This window comes from Carya illinoinensis, chromosome 16 (assembly GCF_018687715.1).
Source record: "Carya illinoinensis cultivar Pawnee chromosome 16, C.illinoinensisPawnee_v1, whole genome shotgun sequence".
Classification (NCBI taxonomy): domain Eukaryota; kingdom Viridiplantae; phylum Streptophyta; class Magnoliopsida; order Fagales; family Juglandaceae; genus Carya; species Carya illinoinensis.
The window spans coordinates 26025432-26045928 of NC_056767.1; the positions used below are offsets into that span (position 1 = coordinate 26025432).

A 20497-nucleotide genomic window follows, 5' to 3' on the forward strand; every position below is an offset into this window, starting at 1 on the left:
TATAGGTAGTGCGTCCAAATCTTAAATGCAAAAATAATTGCCGCAAGTCCCAAATCATGCGTGGGATAATTGTATTCATATGTCTTCAGCTGGTGTGAGGCATATGCTATGACCTTCCCATGTTACATTAATACGCACCCCAAACCCAGCTTGGAAGCATCACTGTAAACCACAAACCCACCTCTAGCAGTGGGAACTGTAAATACCGGGGCAGTCACCAATCTCTATTTTAACTCTTGGAAGCTTTCTTTACATTTTTCTGTCCATTCGAACTTATTATTTTTCCTGGTGAGAGCAGTGAGCAGAACTACTACCCTGGAGAAACCATCAATGAACCGACAGTAGTATCTTGTCAACCCTAAGAAACTTCTAACCCCATGCACATTCTTCGGCGCTGACCAATTAACTACTGCTTCCACTTTCCCTGGGTCTACAGAAATACCGTTCTTGGAAACCACATGCCCCAAAAATGTGATTGACTCTGACCAAAAATCACACTTTTTTAACTTAGCAAACAACTTTTTATATATGAGAGTCCCAAGTACTAATCTCAAATGTTTTTCATGTTCATTGTTGCTCTTGGAATATATTAGTATATCATCTATAAGTACTACCACAAATTTATCCAAGAAATCATGAAACACTCTGTTCATCAAATCCATAAATATCTCTGGGGCATTAGTTAGGCCAAAAGGCATGACCAAAAATTCATAATGGCCATATCTAGTCCTGAAAGCTGCTTTAGCCATGTCTTTCGCCCTAATATTCAATTGACGATACCTTGAATTGGCCTCTTCCCTTAGCTACTACCTTCAATCCTCTTTTTCCATGGCCCCTGATCCATGCCAGAATGAAATCCATATGGACTAGTTCTCTTACCAAGCATTTTCTAGTGAATCCATTGGGTTTTAGCCATTTCTCCTAACCCAAACTTCTGCATAAGTTTGTTAATGGCCCTTAAAATTGCTCTTGGAAGCTTAAAAATACTCATGCAGTAAGTATGGGTGGCCTGCACTATTGCTTTCAGCAACACTTCTTTGCCTGCTTGAGAGAGAAGTTTCACTTTCCAGTTTTGCATCCTATTTCGAGTGCTATCCAGAATAGGCCTAAAAGCTGCAAACTTCTGTCTCCCCACATAGGAGGGGAGACCCAAATATTTCTCAAAAGAGCTTCCTTCATTCTTGTTGTGGACAGTATGTCCATTCTATCTTCATCTCTTGTATTTTTGCTGAAGCAGATTTTTCAAGGTTTAATCTTTGTCCTGGGGCAGCTTCATATATTTTGAGCAATGTCAAAAGTCTACATGACTCCAAAATATTTGCCTTACAAAAAAGCAAGCTATCATCTGCAAAAAAGAGATGATTAACCAGTAAAGTCCCTCTAGCAAAAGGAAAGCCAGAGATAAACCCTCTTGTCTCAGCTTTATCCAACATTTAACCCAAGACTTCTGAACAAAGAATAAAAAGGTAAGGGGAAAGAGGGTCCCCTTGCCTTAGGCCACATGTAGCGAATAAGGCTTGCTATGGGGAGCCATTAATCACTAGAAAGTACTTCACTATACTGACACACTTCATGATCCAATCTATCCAAAGCCCTCCAAACCCCATTTTCTTCAAGACAGCTACAATGAAATCACATTCAATTCGATCGTAGGCCTAGCTCATATCCAATTTAAGTGCCATGTACCCCTCATTCTTCCCTGTCATCTTGTTTTGCATAGAATGCATGGCTTCATAAGCCACAATTATATTGTCAGAGATCAAATGACCAAGGACAAAGGCACTTTGAGCATGAGAAAAGATATGTGGGAGAGAATGGTTTTCAATCTGTTTGATAATACTTTGGAGACAATCTTGTAAACCACATTACATAGACTAATGGGTCGAAACTCATAGACAAAATCAAGCTTTACCTTTTGTGAAATCAGAACAATGAATGTCTCATTAACTGACTCGAGACATGAGCTAGCAGCAAAAACCCCTTTCACAGCAGAGATCACTCCTTGACCAACCACACTCCAATTATCTTGGTAGAACCTTGCTGAAATACCATCTGGCCTAGGAGATCTTAAAGGGTTCATCTCAAATAAAGTCTTTTCCACCTCCTCCACTGTACATTCCTTTTCTAATTGCCTGTTCATTTCATTACTGACGATAGGATCAAAATCCCTCAAAATCTCCTCAATACCACTAGGATGTGATGAAGAAAAAAGATCCTGATAAAATTCTTGAAACAGTTTATAAATACCTTCCTGAATTGTTGCACAACAACCCCTCTCATTAGAAATCTTCTTTATTGTGTTATCTTGCCTTCTATGAGAAGCACATTTGTGAAAAGACTTTTGAGTTTCTATCCCCTTCCTTAAGCCACTTCTCCTTAGCCCTTTGCCTCCATTTTAACTCCTCATCCTCCAATATAACATCCACATATGCTTGAAGCCCCTTAATAGTCTCATTGAAATCCCCTTGATTTATTTTCTACAATTCTTGAATCATATCCCTTTTTAGGCCAAGTTGCTTCCGTTGATCCCCTCTCTTGGCTTTGACCAATGCATCAGCTGGCTTCTGCATCTAGTAAGATCAGTCTTAAGAGAACTAATAGTAGAGCATCCAGGGATCAGAGTTCCCCAATCCCTTTTAATTAGTTTCTTACAGTCTTGCTTCTTCGACCAAATAGCTTTATATCTGAAAACCTTACTAAATCTTCTGTGCACCACATCTCCATTCTCACAAGTAATAAACAAAGGGGTATGATCAAAGTGCATACAGGAAGAACCTGAATGAGACAGTTACTATGTAACATTTGCCATTCATCATTTCCTAGAACCCTGTCCAATCTTTCTTTGGTAAATCCTCCCCATTCTCTTATTGCTCCAAGTATATTTGGAGCCCTTATACCCTAGATCAATCAGCTCACATTCATAAAGGGCCTCTCCGAACCTTTCCATCTGAGAGAAGGTTCTATTAACAGTCCCAAATTTTTCATCATTTGAGATAATTTCTTTGAAATCTCCCATGCATAACCATGTCATTTGCTCCATAGGTTTAAGTCTTCTAAGTAACTACCAACTTTCTTTTATTTTTTCCACCATAGTACTTCCATAGAAACCAGATAGCATCCATTTTTGGACCTCATCCTCCTTTGTAATAATCAATGAAATATGACCATTTGAATAGAAATGCAGCTCAGCACTTACCTCTTTCTTCCACAGCATTGCAAGTCCCCCACTCCTCCCAACACAATCCACCACAAAACTAAAATCAAAACCAATTTTATTTCGAGTTTTCTCAAGTTTTTCCCTCCTACACTTAGTTTCTTAGAGAAAATTTACTACCGGCATTTTCCTTCACCAGAAGGTGAAACTCATGAACTGTCTAATGGTTCCTAAGCTCTCGACATTTCTAGCTTAATAAATTCATTTGAACTTGAACTGGTAGGGCTGGAAGCCACCTTCTGCCATGTCCGTTGTGAGCTCATCTTCCAAATGTAATATGGTCCTACCTTTCTTCCTCGATGGCTGGTTACTCCCTGCTTTCCTCTTGATCTTTTTTGCCTTGCCATCCTCAGGTATAGTAGTGTTAAGAAAACAGTCAATTCCAACAAAGACCTCCTTTGCCTCTAGAGGAGTTTGAGTACGTGCCCTCCTTTTCCAAGTTCTAAATTGAGTGAACTTCAAAACGTTGAGGTCTCCTTTTTGTAACACGTTGACCATTCCTTCTACCAACTTGTTTGAATTTTTCCCATGGCCCAAGAGGGACCTTGCCTATTGACTAGCCATTATCTTGGTTGCATTTGTCTCCATTATTTCTTCCACGGATCCAGCCCAATCTAGAATGAGTCCTCCACTACCTTTTAAAAAGGTGGAAAATTCTAAGAAACCATATTGTTCTACCTAGAGGTTGGGCACCTCGAATGTCCTTGTAACTTTCTCAATGAATGAAGCTTATGAGAATTTTCCCCATTATCATCCTACCTTTACACTAGTTTGCTTATACATGCTACACTGCAGATCAGAGTTCTAACGAAATACTTGTCGAGCAACAACGAGAAGCCTTATAGTGGCGAGTAGACTCTTATGAAAAGAGTCTTCAGGAGTTTAATAACTGCTTGAATGAGATGACATATATGCTGCTTAACTGGATGGCAAAGTAGAACAATATTCCTTATCGAAATACTATTATCGAAAAATTAGTGGGTTTAAAGGTAGGGAAACAAAAAGTAATAGTTGTCGAAAAAAAGGGGACGTCCAATTGAGGGCTGAGAGAGTTGTGGCATCCATGGAAGTTGATCACAACGAGATTCTTCTTCCCCCTGTTTCCAGAAGTTCTTTGAAAGTCGTAGATGATTCTACTAACTCCGCTGACAATCTTGGAGAGATTGCAAAGGCCTTCAAGGCTACCATCATGGAGGATGTGAGGCTTGAACTGTGGGTGAGATCCCTTCTTACTTTGAAGATTTTTCATTCGTGCATGCAAAGATTGACTGGAAGGAGACCCTAACCCCTCAAAACTTGAAGTCAGATGTGCCAAGATTGAAGATGGAAAAGATCGTTTGCATACCCACAGAATTTATTCGCAAGGAAATCACTTGTTAGAAATCCAAACCCAAAATTAAATTCTAAACTCTCATATTTCCATCTCTAATTTTCTTTCCCTTCATTTCGTCTTAGAAAGTATTTCCTCTTTCGTACCTTTCCATCAGTCATCCCTAACAATAACTACAAACTGATTATAAAAGAAGAAGGCCTAGCTACCAGTATCCCTCCTAAGCCTCCTCCTCCACCTACTGAAGACATCATTTCTCTTTGGCAACAAGAAATCAGGCAGACAGCTAAATTCACAACAAGAGTATTCTAGCTGAAGACTCAATATTAATATCGAGCCCCTATGTCAAGCTCCTTGCACCTGATAACTTCCTGTTCGTCTCCATGGGAGAATCATTCACACTAAAGTGTCATTTGATTTTTATAGCCCTCGAAGACTCATGGGCACAGCAGGAGGTCCATAATAAGAAGTCGCTGAAGGATTTGGCACCAATGTAGGGGTTCTCACGATGGTGAAGCTACAGCTGCCGGTGGAGATTTCCAGTCCCTCTGCTCAGGCGTTGCGTAATGCCCCAATCTCTAACCTCGTGAGGGATGACTCGGTCTCAAATGTGTTCTTCCAAGTGTAGAAGTGTCAAGTTGTATAAATGATAAGTCTAGGATCGTATTCCACGGGAACAAAGGGTTATCAAAGTATTTGTGACATTTTTGTTGTAAAAGATGTATCAACTATGAGAGATGAAAATAAATGTGAATCTATGTTCCTAAAATTACCAAGAACCAAGAGATTTAAGGAAAATGTGTAGAAGTTGAATTAAACTTGTAAAAAGCAATAAAACAAACACTTGGGATGTAATTTTTGCCCATTTCTAATTTGAAGTTGGATTTACCTCTAATTTCATCTTCTCTCAACCATTTTCTCAATCCAAGAGATTATGATCGGTTAATTAAATAATATGCACACTTTTCATTATAATCAAGGTGCTTGACAGATTTTATAACAAGTGTAAAAGTGAAAGAAAGCTATCAAAATCTTGTTACAAATTCAAGCATCAATCGTGCCTTCATGTCTACGACTGATCATGTTCAAGAATATAGAATTTTAATCATTCCCATAGGCAAATTGAAATACAATCTATCAAGTTAATCATTCAAAATTCCATAGTCATGAGTTACTCATTGAATCCCAAACTAAAAATCTAACCTAACATTTCTAAATTAGCAAAATGCCCAAAAATGATTAACCCTAACATTTCAAGTTGCTGTATGAAAATAAATGCAGAAGAATAAAAATAACAAGCTGAATGATAATCAAAATGATTTAAAGAAAAGAAGTGCAGAAAACATCCAAATGAAAAACTGCAGAAAAAATAAACTAAGAACCGAGAAAGAAAAAAATAAAACTGGGAACAAAAAAGATAAAACTGTAAAGCAAGAGAATGAACACCAGCCGCCCCTAAAGTCTGGAATCGAAAACGTAAAACAAAAGACTAGAAATAAAATCTAAAAACAAGAGAGAGAGAGAGAGAGTGCTTCCGCCGACTCAAACCCAAAAACTCCTAAACGAAAAACGTAAACTTAAAAGTAAAGCAAGGAAAAAATAGCTAGCCACCCCTAAGGTCTGGAAAAAGAACCCAGAAACAAAAATAAAAAATGCAAACCAAACCGACTTCCAGCCCGTCTGTCTAGTGAAGTAAAAAAAAGCAAAAATAAAAATAAAAACCGAGAGAAAAGGGAGAGTCTCCAACCCATCTGATCCCCGTGAATCCAAAATGGAAAATCCCCCCAATGCCCCCTATTGTGTGTGCGTGATCTATTGCCCGTTGCTCTGCATAGCTCTTGCATCCTGCGTAATTTTCCTTTGCTGTCCGTGAGGTCCTACTGCAGGTTCGTGAGTGGGTCTGCATCTTAAGGCCACGATCTCCTCTGTAGCTTTCATACTGCGTGCCCCTCTTGTCCAGCCCCTCATCTTGCTCTACCACTAATTTCTTTGTGTATAGTTGGGTATTTCCAAGAATACCCTTTTGTTGCAAGATCCCTCTTAAATGAGGTGCAGGCAGCTCATGTCTTTTTTTAATAGTGCCCTACAACATTTAAGTAAGATACAAAATGAATAAAATTGAGCTATTAATTCTGATGTGAAACATCTGCATTATAAATCTTTTTAAGTGCAAAAAACAAATCAGAATTTCTTAATTTACTCAAGTGTCATAATTTACTCCATAATTAAGTGCTTAATTCATTTTGGTTAAACAATTTAGTCACTTTAGCAACTTAATTATGTAGTTTTGACACCTCATCAAGGGACTCTACTACTGCAGCCAAGTTGGTCATCCACTCGGGTTATGAGGGTGAAAAGGGAGGTAGTCTGAAGAAATCTTTCCTTTTCTTTTCTTTTGGAGTTGCTTTCACATGAATAAAAAGACCTTAGTTGTTTGTGAAAATGTCCATTAGAAGTGGTGTCAAAGGTCTTCTAACTTCTAAGACTAGCACAACATCACAAACTTCAAGTTTATTGAAAGAATTGCTCAGTCACCATGTGGATCCCAACTATTTCTCGACTCCCAAAGATAAACAATTTGGCAATGAAATTCAGGAGAGCATAGAAGCTAGTGCAATGAATTTGATATGTGCTATCTTTGAGAATACCCTTAGTGCTATTGATGGTGTTCCAAATAAGCATATTTTAGGCATCATATCTGTTTTGTTCCTTAAGCTTGAGGAGAGGTCATTTGTTTCTATGAAGAATATAGTACTTGAACTTGCTGATTTGGTTCTTTTTAGTGGGGGCACATCCTACACTAACCATCTTCAAAATTGTACTGGACCTTTGGCTAAGATATTAATTTCTTTCCTAAAGGACTCATCCATGCATGAAAAGATAATTGCCATTGCGTTATAGGTTCTTGTGTCTCAAAATAAAATTGTTCTTAGCCCTAGAAGAGATGTTGAATCAACTCCACCGACCTCCCTATGCCCCTCTATGCCTAGCCATGACCACCCCTTAGCTCCCCCTCCATTTTCCATGCTTTGAGACCCAAGGCCACCCCTTAGAAACACTGCTATGCCACTTTTGGCATTAACCGGGTGCTTGCGTGTTTGGATCTTCCAGAGTTTTCCTTTATGTCGTTGTAAGTAATTTTTCAAAGAATTTATTGAGATTTAAATATATTTTTACACTAACTTATTTTCTACAATTTGATTGGTTGTGATGGGCCTTGGGTTAGAGAAGTTTTGGTTTTATGGATTGTGGATGTTGTCGAATGTGGGCCTTGGGCTGGATTGCAGGATGGGTTATTTGTGGAGTCGGACTGAGATTGGGATATTGAAAACTGGGTTTTCATGTTAATGAAGGATTTTTTGGTGTATGCGTATCATGACCCCAAGCTGAGATAATGCATTATCTCGGTGGAACTCCTCTAATCACTCAAGAGAGTATAAAACTGAGTGACGCTACCTGAGTTGTCGCCGGGTGACAATGGGATCATACGAGATGGTAACACTTTCGTGCCGACTCAGTGGCCTCTCTTGCTGGTGGGAATAGAGGATGCTTGGTCACGAATGTGCTAGGCGTTGAGCTGGGCATCGCTCGTTATGAAGTTATATGGTACGGTTGTTACTCGTGGTCTGACGAAGGGAGCCAGGGTATGCGGATGGTCCTTAGGGGAGACCATGGTGCATGTGTAATAAATGGACATATGTGGGCTATTTTCTAGAAAAGTGGTGAATTTATAATTGGGTCATTTTTGGGAAAAATGGCAGTTGGTATTTTAAACGGATGTGTTTTGGGCCAAATGAGATTTTTGGGGTGCATTGGAAAAATGGTCATTTTTTGGAAAATGATGGTTTTGGTCTCATGTATGTTTCATCATGTGCTTGCATACATGTTGGTTATTTTAATATGTTTTTATCTCATTGATTTTTTGGTTAATTACTTACATAGACAAATAATCTCATGTGGTATTCCTACCCTACAATTCCGTTTCATATAATTATAGATTTTGATGCAGAGGATGACGTTGAGCGTGAGGGATCGGCTCTGCCGAAGGAGTGACTTGTGGTCGCTTGTTGGCTATGAGAATTGTTTCCCTTGTGTCTATGTATATCGGCATTGTATTATATTTTTCTAGATAACTGTATAACCTTTTTGAGGATCTTTCACTGTTGTGGTTCTGTTTTTTAAAATTTTGGTACTTAGTTGACTAATTTAAATTCTCCGCTGTGATTATTACTATACACTATATTGCATATTCACACACTAAGCACTCGACGATTGGGATACGTGACCCGTGTTGTCATCATCCCGGTGTCACGATTCCCGCCTTTTTATACGTGGGAGTTGGGGGTGCCAAAACCAAGTTGGAAGATTGCCTTCAACCATTTGTACTATTTCTTGAATTCGCTGCCCAAGATTATTTCGGTGGAGATGGCACAACCTCTATTGTGCTTTTTAATGGCGAGCTTATGAAACAATCAGAACATTACATTGATGAAGGAATATCTTTGTTTTTAGTGGCATGTATATCTTTGGATGAAAAGAAAATCTTTTTTTTGACCTAGGTGGATGAACATTGCATTTGGTCCGTACGTAGAACTATGAACTACATCAAATCGAGTAAGGAAAGACATGGCAATTTTCTTGAGTTTGCTGCTGTCGTGGAAAATTTGGATGGAACTACTATGGAAGCTGCTCAACAATTGCATCCTTACTCTAAACCTTGAAGACAAGGTTTGTTAAGGGGAAGAGATTTGTTATGGACCTGAAGTGAAACGATGATGTCGAGGAGAAAGAAATAAACATGGCGTTTTGGGGGGGGGGGGGGGGGGGGGGGTCTTTATTAAGCTATGCGTTTTGTTTATGATGTTTGTTTTGGGGGACCTTTGTCTGTCATTTCCTTATTGTTACTTTCGAGTCATTTTATCACAGTCCTTATTTCTGTTATGGGTTACGTTAGAGTTCTGAGGGAATGTAAAAGGGAGAAGAGCTGAGAGGAAGGATCATTCTAGAAAATTCTAAGAAACCGCGTATTGTTCTACCTGGAGGTTGGGCACCTCGAATGTCCCTGTAACTTTCTCAGTGAATGAAGCTTATGAGTATTTCTCAGTGAATACACAAAACTTTTGATTTACACAGTTGAAATAAAAGGAATATTTCAGATGAGTTTATATTTTTAAATCATAAAAGATGAACTCAAACAACGACAACACACATGTCAAAAAATTCATATTAGAATCGAAATACATACTGAACAACATGGCACATGAAGAGTTGTTTTTGACACCACTAATGTAGTAATGTAGTAAGTACTTTATGGTTATGTTAATAGAATATATAGTTTCTAGACTTTTTTACTTATAATATTGAATATGAGATTTAATTGCATGTCATGGAACAGTATTTCCTTCCAATTTAATTTGAAGGCCAGTGGCTCCTCTTTTTCTAATCAGGAAATTCAGGGGAAAAAAAAAATAGAAACCTTGAAAGATGGAGGAATCGGCAACTATGAAAATTGAGGATGCTTTAGATCAAAGCCGAAAGCTTAATTTTCGCCCATTAGTACATACTATTTACAGGGTTCCATATTTGCTTCGGAAAGTGAACGAAGAAGCTTACACTCCTCAACTTATTTCAATAGGGCCTTTTCACTACCGCTCGCCAAAATTACAATCCATGGAAAATTTTAAACTGAGATTTCTTGAGGATTTCATGAAACGTATCGATAAAACGTCGAAGGAGTTAGTAAGCATCGTGAAAGACTTGGAAAAAAGCGTTCGTGAATGTTATGAAGAGACAATTGAAATTGAGTCCGACGATTTTATGAAAATGATCCTGCTGGATGCGTGCTTCATCATTGAGTATTTCTTGAGAGATGGCAACTTGATAGAATTGAAGGAATGGCAGACTTCTAGGATGAAATTAGACTTGATATCACTTGAGAATCGACTTCCTCTCTTTATAATCAAGAAATTATATGAGCTGCTTCCACTCAAGTCTACTTCAATATACCCAACCAGCTTCCTTGAGCTTACCTTTAACTACTATAGACTTGTTAACGATCAAAGAAAACGTCCTGATTATCCAGATTCAGAAGAAATAAGGCACTTTCTTGATTTGATGAGATACTTTTGCTTGCCTAATCGCCAAAGTCTCCCAAAAAGATGTTTTAATATAGTTACGGAAATGTACTCTGCCACCCAGCTGGCTGAGGCAGGATTGAAGTTTAAGCCAATTTCAAGCGGATCCTTAATTGACCTAAAATTTAACGAGGGAGTGTTGGAAATCCAAAGTTTTACATTACACAATACCACATAGATTTTTGCTTGGAACGTCATAGCCTGGGAGCAATGTCACTATCAAGATGAAGCATATGTTACTGATTATTTTGTCATGTTAGATTTCCTCATCAATACAGTCAAAGATGTGGATTTACTTGTTGATGAGAAAATCATTGTGAAGGGCCAGGGCACCAACATTAGACCAACGTTACCCAACAATTTGTGCACAGGTATCTCATATGGGGACGTCAGTGATGATTATTCTGATATCTGTAGACAATTGGTGGATTTCCGTAAAAAACGTTGGTATGTAATTCTGAAGAGTAGCTTGAGAAAGGATTATTTTCGCACGCCTTGGATGGGTGCTGCTACCATTGGTGCTATCATCTTGTTGATTCTCACTCTCATACAAACTGTATGTGCTGTCATTTCGATATTCAAGTAGAGTGAAGCAGCTTGTGTAATAATTCTAAGAAAATATATTGGATTGCTTGCGTTGTTATAATTATATCTTTCATCGATCACTATTTTTTGCTTTAATTCATGGAATTAAATCTGTAATTAAGTGGGTTGTGGGATGCATACAAGCTACAGGTTGGAAAGTTTTAATCTCATTAATTTTCTTTTATGAATCTCCCTCAAACGAATGCATGCCATTTCATTATCCGCCCACAGGCACTATAAACAGAAACAAAAATTCTGTTTTTTTGGGGACGAAAATCGTAATTTCATGCCAAAAAATATCTTTTGCGATGAACACTTGTGAACAGAGTCTGTTATTTGAACCGCATATATTGTCAAATCGAACGCTTACGCAATTGGTCAGCGTGCACTGCCCACCTTTTCTGTTCTTCCTTAAATCGCTCTCGCTTTGTAGTAGCCAATATATAGCAGAATTATGGCCAGCAACGAGATGATGCAAGTTACAGCAAAGCAGCCTTTCATGGGTAATCTGAGCGTGCTAACCATGTCCGACGATCAGATCATGAATCATATTTACGCTGGCCATCATGTTCATGATGTTTACAAAAGTTTTGATCCCAACTCTGTTTTCGTTGATGTCGACAACATTCTTAAGCAAGTAACTCATTAACAAGATCAAACATGCTAGCTAGCTGCCTTCATTCTGTTACACAATGTAATGTAGAAAATGGGCAAAACTGCTTCTTCACCGCAGGGGAGGATGTGGAGGCAGCATATTGGGAGGTGGAATACCCAAATACAGTGGGTCTAATGATTCGGCTATGGGGATTGAATGACTTCGCTTCCACCAACCCAGATAAGAAAGCGCTGAAGTTCGCAAAATCTTATCCAAAATCCTTCATTGAAGGTTTGTTAAGGGGAAGAGATTGTTATGGACCTGAAGTGAAACGATTACGTCGAGGAGAAGAAATAAACATGGCGTTTTGGGGGGAGGGGGGTCTTTATTAAGCTATGCGTTTTGTTTATGATGTTTGTTTAGGGGGGCCTTTGTCTGTCATTTAGTTACTGTTACTTTCGAGTCATTTTATCCCAGTCCTTATTTCTGTTATGGGTCACGTTAGAGTGCTGAGGGAATGTAAAAGGGAGAAGAGCTGAGAGGAAGGATCATTCTAGAAAATTCCAAGAAACCGTATTGTTCTACCTGGAGGTTGGGCACCTCGAATGTCCCTGTAACTTTCTCAGTGAATGAAGCTTATGAGTATTTCTCAGTGAATACACAAAACTTTTGATTTACACAGTTGAAATAAAAGGAATATTTCAGATGAGTTTATATTTTTAAATCATAAAAGATGAACTCAAACAACGACAACACACACGTCAAAAAATTCATATTAGAATCGAAATACATACTGAACAACATGGCACATAAAGAGTTTGTCTTTGACGCCACTAATGTAAGATTTTGGAGGAAATCAAATAATAAAATAAAAGTTAGAACATGACTTACCATCTTGCAATCATTGATTAAGTATTTGTAGAACAAACTATATTTTGATTTTGAACTCTCATCATAATTTTTCAACAAGGAGAGTGTTGGATAGAAGTTTTCAACATATCTAAGTTTTCAACATCATGTTGTGACAGATCGAGAATCACATGTTTTTATATAAATAGACCATGCAAGAATATCGGTATCCGCAAGTTTTTAAATTTTATTTCCTTCCATCAACCAAAATAATTACCATTTGTTTGCCCAATGAGAAGTTATCTTTATTTTACTTACTCAAAATTAATATTAATAAAAAACTCTTTTACTTCCCTTCCCAACATCAGTCAAATACAAATATTTTCAAACTAATCATTATAATTTTTTCAAACTTTCAAATAAAAAAAAAAATTCAATTTTTTCAAATTTCAAAATAAAAATAATATTAAAAAATTATATTTTTACGATATTTTAATTTTATAATATTTTTTATTCAACTTTATTTTTTTTCATTAATTCCCAAAATCTAATAAATAATTAACTCAAACTATCTCACTATATACTATATATCCATAAACTATTTTACTACTATTTATAAAATTTCCATTTCATCTCATTCTCTGAACATCCTAGTCTCGAAGATGCGTTCTTTCAATTTATTCGAAGCGTCCTTTCGTAAAATTACTTAATTAGTCTTCAACGTCCTTTTGTCGGATTTTATGGGGTTTAATTGGATCACTTAGGTGCATCCTCTTTCTTTACTTTCGTGTTCAAGAATTGAAGGCACGAGGTTTTTCCACGACCGTATTTTAAATTTAAGATATTTTTATAAAAATATCATCATTTTAAAATATAAATGTTATATAAAATATTAATTATATAAATGTGCCTATCATTACTCAATCAAAAAATCAAACAGGCCGTGGTGTTAGATATTACTTTCACAAAGACTTATGAATATGAAAAGAAGAAGGAAAAAACAAAGGGATTTTGGTCCTATTAAAGCGCCATTAAACATTTTAAAACTAATTTCATCTTTTACAAAAAAAAGAAAAAAGGACTCCCAAAAGTGTTCCAATATTTGAGGGACTTTGGGCAAAGTAATGACTGGTCCTAAGTTTGTATTAACAATTTTAACAATGTTCTCAAATAGAAATTTATATTTAAACATTCAAACCCTGGCCCAGAGAGAGAGACAGAGAGAGAGCAAAATGTGGCTATATTTCTCTCTATATAACCATTGCTCTAATGCTTGAGAGCAGCAGATAAGCATTTCATTGCCAAGCTTATATACTACGTACCCCGCAGAACAGCCAACGTATTTTTTGTTCAACATTGACACAGAAAGCTTAGAGTACTTGGTTGCTACCAGGTGATCCGATATTCCCTCCCCTCAGTACTTAGTAGTGATATAAACACTGATCATTTTTATAATTTTTAACATAAACTAATTTACTACTTTTTATAAAAGCTGGATCATATATATATATAGTTGATGATTATATATATATATATATATATATATATATATATATAGTTGATGATTAATTACTTTCTGTTGCTTCAAGTGAATGGCATTAGAATTTCACCGAGATTTGGCTTTTTCGTTTTTGTAATTTAGGCAGGGACGTCGAAGCGAACAGATTTTATTGCAGGGTGTTTTAGTTGCATGTCTTCCTTTTCAATTTTTGACAATTGTGTTCATATAAATTTATAATATAGTTAGTCTCTCATAAAAAAATTAAGGGGTATATATTGTTCATAATTTTTTAAGTGGGCCATTTTTGTCATTATTAAATTAGCTTTAGCTCTCCAATATAATATTAAATTTATATTGTTTTTATTTTATTTAATTTGAAGGGAATTAAAATTTAATATTATATTATTTCTCTTTTAAAAATTTATACTCATCTGAATGAAATATATTTAATGAAAATACCCCCGGCCATGTTTGCCTGGGTGGCTAGCTACACATATGTAGTAAGTACTTTATGGTTATATAATATATAGTTTCTGGACCTTTTTACTTATAATATTGAAAGGCGTGGCGATTGGGTGGTTCAGAGCAGGTTCGATCGATAGATTCGGGAGCGGCCCTCCTATTCTTAACATAGTTTATGGCAAGCAGAGAAAGGAGATGGTTTGCAACCTACCTCCTAACCGTTAAATAATGAGACGACAAAAGCCTGAAGGCGTAGGTAAAGCATCAAACGTCACCAGCCCAAAACCATGAATACCACAACATGATTCTGAAAGTCCGCAACAGCTAAAGCATCAAATGTCACCAATCCAAAACCACAGCTTTCCAACAAGACATTCCATAAGTCTACAGGACCTAAAACTTTAAATCTCATCCAACTCCTTCAAAATATGCAGAATCCCAAACAATTAATCTCATAAAAATCATTTTTTAAAGTCTGCAGAACTCTAACATCAAATCTGAAAATTATTTCCTGAAGTTCTCAGAAATCCAAAACCCCATATATTAATGTTTACAGAACTTCAAACCCAGCTTTTGATCGAGCTTAGGCACACCTTCAAAATATAAACACTAAATCTTATTAAAATCATTTCCTATAGTCTACAAAATAAGCCTACCGGACCTTAAACCTCAAATTTCATAGGACACATTTCCTAGGGCCTGCATATTCTAAAACCTAAAATATCAACAAAATCATCTCTTGCAGTTGCAAATGTCTACACCACAAATCTGAAAATTATTTTCTAAAACCTCAAATATTATAGTCTACAAAACTTCAAACCTGGCTCTGATACCAATTGTAACGCCCCAATGGAAGGTCCAAACCACATGACCTAAACTTCAAAAGGACTAATCAATGATACTATTGGAGAAACATTGAAACCTTAAAAAGAGTAAGAACTTTTTTTCTCAAGTAATATGAAATTTCATACATCACCTACCCACCATTATCGTTATTATATATATGGCATATCACATAAAGGACTAGAGAAAAGATGTGCGGACACATGAGAAACAAGCCTACACTTAGGACATCAGGCAAAAAATGAAGGTACAATGGGAAACTCTAGCTAGTGCAAAAAATGAAAAGTAGGACAAATCAGAAGTGATGCAAGGACTAAAAATGAAGCTCAGATGGAAAATGATGCAAGGACTGAAAATGAAGCTCAAGTAGGACAAATCACGTGGGAGCTCAGGTCCATAAGAATTCGGCCCCCGATCAAAGTGGTAGAATCAAATTCATAGGATCAGATCGGAACACAGCTCTCGAATCACAGGCGGGCAACACAGCTCCTACCCCTGGGTGAGCAACAAAGCCCTTGAAGAGCAACAGTGCTCGCACCCTCGAGCAAAGTGCTCCTCATGAAGGGCGAGCAACAACAGCGACTACTTTGCTTGGATGAGCTCTTGCTCAAATGTGAGTTACAGCCCTCGCATCCAAGATGTGAGCATTTTGCTATCCCGATGTGAGCAAAAATTTGCTTGCAACTCAAAGAACAAGAAAAGTATCCATGCCAGTAAAACTACTTGTACTCGGGGAGAGCAAAGAGTGTTCAAACAATGCTATTCTCAAATGGCAACCAAAAGATCTTGCCTCGAGAAGTGCTCGGATTACGTAACCTCTCATTTCCAATGGGGAGAGCAAAGGGTTTCTCAAGAAGAGTAAGCAACAATAGCAAGCACGTTGCTCAAATGTGAGCTACAGCCCTCGCCCTGAGGGAATGCTTGCACCAGTAGGCAAGCAAGGGTACTCTTACCCAAGCTGAGCGAAGAGTGCTCATACCTAACTGAGCAAAAGTGCTTGAACCTACAAGGTGAGAAATATTAGCTCTCACCATGGGCGAGTAAAGGGTGTCCCACTGAGGCGAGCAAAAGATATGGTGATGTTGGAAAAAGTTAGAACTCCACCTGAGCAAGAAAAGAATGTCCAAACAATGGTGAACAAAGTGTGCTCGTACACTAGGTGAGCTTAGAATAGTTCGCACTCAAGGTGAGCAAGGATAGTTCATGCTCGAGGTGAACACCTTGAAAGAGCATGAAAGTTCGGCCAGGGGCTAAGAGTGCTCGCCAAGTGGAGTGGTGAGAGAAAGTGTTCATCCAGGACAGGAAAATGATGGTACACTGAAAGCATGGGCTGAAAATAAAGGTAGGACAAAAAAATGAGGATAGGCCAAAAAAATGCTCGAGTCCCAGGGACGAGCAAGATTCTTGCGCTTGAGGTGAGCAAAGAGTGCTCTTACCTGTGGGCAAACAAAAGTGTATTTATGAAACCAACTTTCATATTTGGTCTTGTAATTCAATCTTGTTTGCTAAGCGCTATTGTTGCATGGAAATCTTCTTCTAGATCTCTCCTCGTTTTGTTAATATTCTTCTGTATCTACCAACAACTAATCTCTCTTCTCCCTCTCTCGTGTCTTCTCGCATTCTTTGTGCACAACCAAGCTCATATTTGGTGTTGTTGTGCAACAGTGCTCACGTTTGAAGGCGATGGATGTTCTATACTACAATTCCCCACTACCATTGCCCTTATTTTCTCCACCAACCCTAAGAAGGTGGCACTCTTCATCTGATCTCTCTCTTTGCACACATACACTTCCATGTGTTCTCGATCCTCGACTGAAGAGCCAGGTAAGTAAATTGCAACCCACAGTACTATCGTTGGTCTGGATTTCTCATAACGATTATACCACAATGGGTTTATATCTTTTCCATGATCAGCTGCTTTCTGGTTGTGGAGTTTTTTGGTTGTCGATAGTTCTGAATATTTCTGGTCAGATGGTTTTATTTGGATAAAGGGTGTTTCTGTCTTGTTTAATCTGTTGTAGGGTACATATTTTAGCGCATTTGGTTTTGTAGTATGCAGAGCACTTTAGCCCAATATTGAAACTGTAGCAAGGGCACTCTGGTCGGATCAGTACGTGTAGCAGGAAATTTTCTGTCCATGATGGAATCAATAGAAGGGTAATTTGGGCCAACTACTCATTGTTTTTTTTTTTTTTTTTTTTTTACACCTCAGCAGCCAACTTTTCATTTATTATCTCTTTCATTCTCCCACCATGGAACTCCTTTATCATTTTGTCATTACTTTTTCAATAAAAAAAATATTCATCTTATTATTTCTATTGACTCTTCGTTACTTACAGATTTGGCTTTATTACCTATTAACTATTTTATTTTCAATTCTTTATATTCTCGCCCGCAAGTTAGTCGTTATATTTGTTAAGACGTATATCCAAAACTAAAGCACTTTTTTACTTATTAGAGATAAAAACTGCTTGCAATGGATTATCCATAATCAAATTTTTTAGCTTTTAGCTACAGTATATGTAAAAATAAAATCAAATTTGATTGTTACTGTACAATGACCAAACCTTTATTTTATTGTTTTCCGTAACTCTCCCTCTCTCCTCTGGTGCAACTGCAAATCAGTTTTATTTCCCTCAAATTTTTTTCTCATTTTTACTTCTCTTCTTCATTTCATCATTCTTGAATGAGCTTGGTCTCTTCACTGAAAGCAAAGTAACCCAAAGCTCCAAATGATCCATACAACAAAGAAATGAAAGCCATACGCAATCCCAAGACCTTCCCAAACTTCTTATTTTCTTTAGCCTCCGACTCCAACAGCAAAATCATTTCAATCCCTTCATACGCGTATACAGCCACACTGAGACCATAAAAGAAAATTGAAAGGTCCCTAAAAGCGTGCAAAGCAGATCTTTGTTGAAGAAAAATCATCACGTCCTCCACCATCACCACGCCCATAGCTCCCAAATCGACCACATCAGCGAGAACGAGAGGACCACAAAGAGGAGCATGAGGAAGCTCAAGAGCCAGCCAGTCCTCTTGAAAGTGTAGGGAAGGCCGAGACTGATTGTGCCGACGACAAATGCACCGATGATGGCGATGAAGATGTTGGCAAAGGTCTTGGATTGGGAAGAGAGGCGTCGGGATGATTTGGGAAAGAGATGGGTGACCGCATACTCATTATAATTATATTACATCTTTGAAAAAATAAATTAATAATTAAAAATAAATAAATATTTTTTAATTTGAAAACTAAAGCCCCAATTTTCATTTGCAACACATGAACATGCATGCAATTATTTGCAAACTTAGTTTTCCTTTACAAATATGAATGTGCGTGCACTCATGCAATGTATGACATGAAACAATCACAACAGCCAATAGTTCCTAACATCATCCAATCATACAAACAACTCCGTCCTCAGATTCAACCAACCCCTTACTTCTCGGACTCAGTCCGGCACAACCAATCAGATCACAAAAGATTTGTTAGTGCAAAAATATATTTAAATCTCAAAAATTTTATTTGGAAAATACTTACAGCACTAAAAGGAATATTTTGAAAGATCGAGGGTGATGCCAAAACTGGCGGAGCAACAATGGGCAGCAGTTTCTAAGCAACAGCTATGGGTCTCAAAATTGGGAATTTCGAAGGGGAAGCTTGGTTGGCTAAGATGGGCTTGGAGGTGTCAAAGTGGGTGTCAGAGGACCAAGTTGTGGCTCGAGAGGTGGTTCACAGCAGCCTAGTGGTGGATCTAGGCCGTGCAAAAAGGGAGGAAAACCCATTTCGGGTTGAGCTCATGTTGGGGAAAGGGCTACCTTGAGGGGCCCGGTTCGGTGGCTAGGCGTTCACTGGTGAAGGGGGAGGTAGCTAGAGATGGCGCTAAGGCCGCGTGATGGTCACACATCCCATCGCCAAGTGCCAAGTATGTGTACATCAAAAATAATGCAGCGGGCAATAAAAGTCTTTCAACAAAGTACCAGAATTTTTGTTTAAATACAAATTTTCAAAATAAAAAGCCTTTAAAAGTTATACAGATATCCAATGAAAACATAAACAAACCAAAACTTAACAACCAAGGCAAGACACTAATCCCAACCTCCGAGAAAGTGATCCCCGATCACCTTTCCGATAGAGTCACATCCTCAAACTATGCATCCTCATCTACAACAAAATCTACGATACCAAAGATGGTACCGCATGTAAGTACTAATCCAAGCAACCCACAAGATAAAAATACATTAAAGTAACAACAATATGCATGAACATGATGCCATATGCATGAGATCCGAAAATAATCATTTCTCAAAATAATCATTTTTCCAACGCACGTCAAAAATCACATTTAGCTCAAAACATTTCCTTTAAAACATTTTCCCAGAAAATGGCCCAATATTCAATTATAATCCGCATGCACCATGGTCACCCTTGGGGACCATCCGCACGCCCTAGCTCCCTTTGTCACACCATGGGTAACGACCATGCATGTGACTTCATAACGAGCGATGCCCAGTTCCACGCCCAGCGCGTACGTAACCAAGTATCCTCTAGCCCCCGCCAGCAGAGGGTGTGACGCCACTAACTCCCATGTATGGACATGTAAAAATCGAGGCGTCGGGATGATGATAACACCGGTCACGCATTCCATCGCCAAGTGCCAAGTGTGTGTACATGCAATAAGTATACATAAAAATAACACAGTGAAATAATAAAAGTCTTCAACTAAGTACCAGAATTTTGTTTAAATACAAACTCGCTTAAAAACAAGCGTACTAATAATATTACAAATAACCGGTAAAAATATAATACCAATCAAAAATAGGAAAATAAACCACAATCGAGGAGTGATCCTCCGGCAAGCCGCCTCCTCGGGCTCAACCTCCTCGTCCTCTGCATCAAAATCTACAGTACCAAATACGGTATTGCAAGTAAGTAACAAACCAAATAAACCTCAAGATAAAAAATATATCCATGCCACAACAA

General features: G+C 37.8%; 1 protein-coding gene across 1 annotated transcript; it reads left to right on the forward strand.

Annotated features, from left to right (window-relative positions):
- Window positions 1–10028: 10028 nt before the first annotated feature.
- Window positions 10029–11264, forward strand: LOC122298972 (UPF0481 protein At3g47200-like). Its single transcript, XM_043108814.1, has 2 exons — window positions 10029–10830; window positions 10939–11264. Exons 1-2 carry the CDS (start codon window positions 10029–10031, stop codon window positions 11262–11264), a joined length of 1128 nt encoding a protein of 375 aa, XP_042964748.1.
- Window positions 11265–20497: the final 9233 nt, after the last annotated feature.

Excerpts from the sequence above, each read along its gene's own strand:
- LOC122298972 (XM_043108814.1), top strand. The coding sequence starts at position 10,029 with ATGGAGGAATCGGCAACTATGAAAATTGAGGATGCTTTAGATCAAAGC. Across the intron at positions 10,831-10,938 it reads GGGAGTGTTGGAAATCCAAA|ATTTCCTCATCAATACAGTC; the intron begins GTTTTACATTAC and ends TTGTCATGTTAG.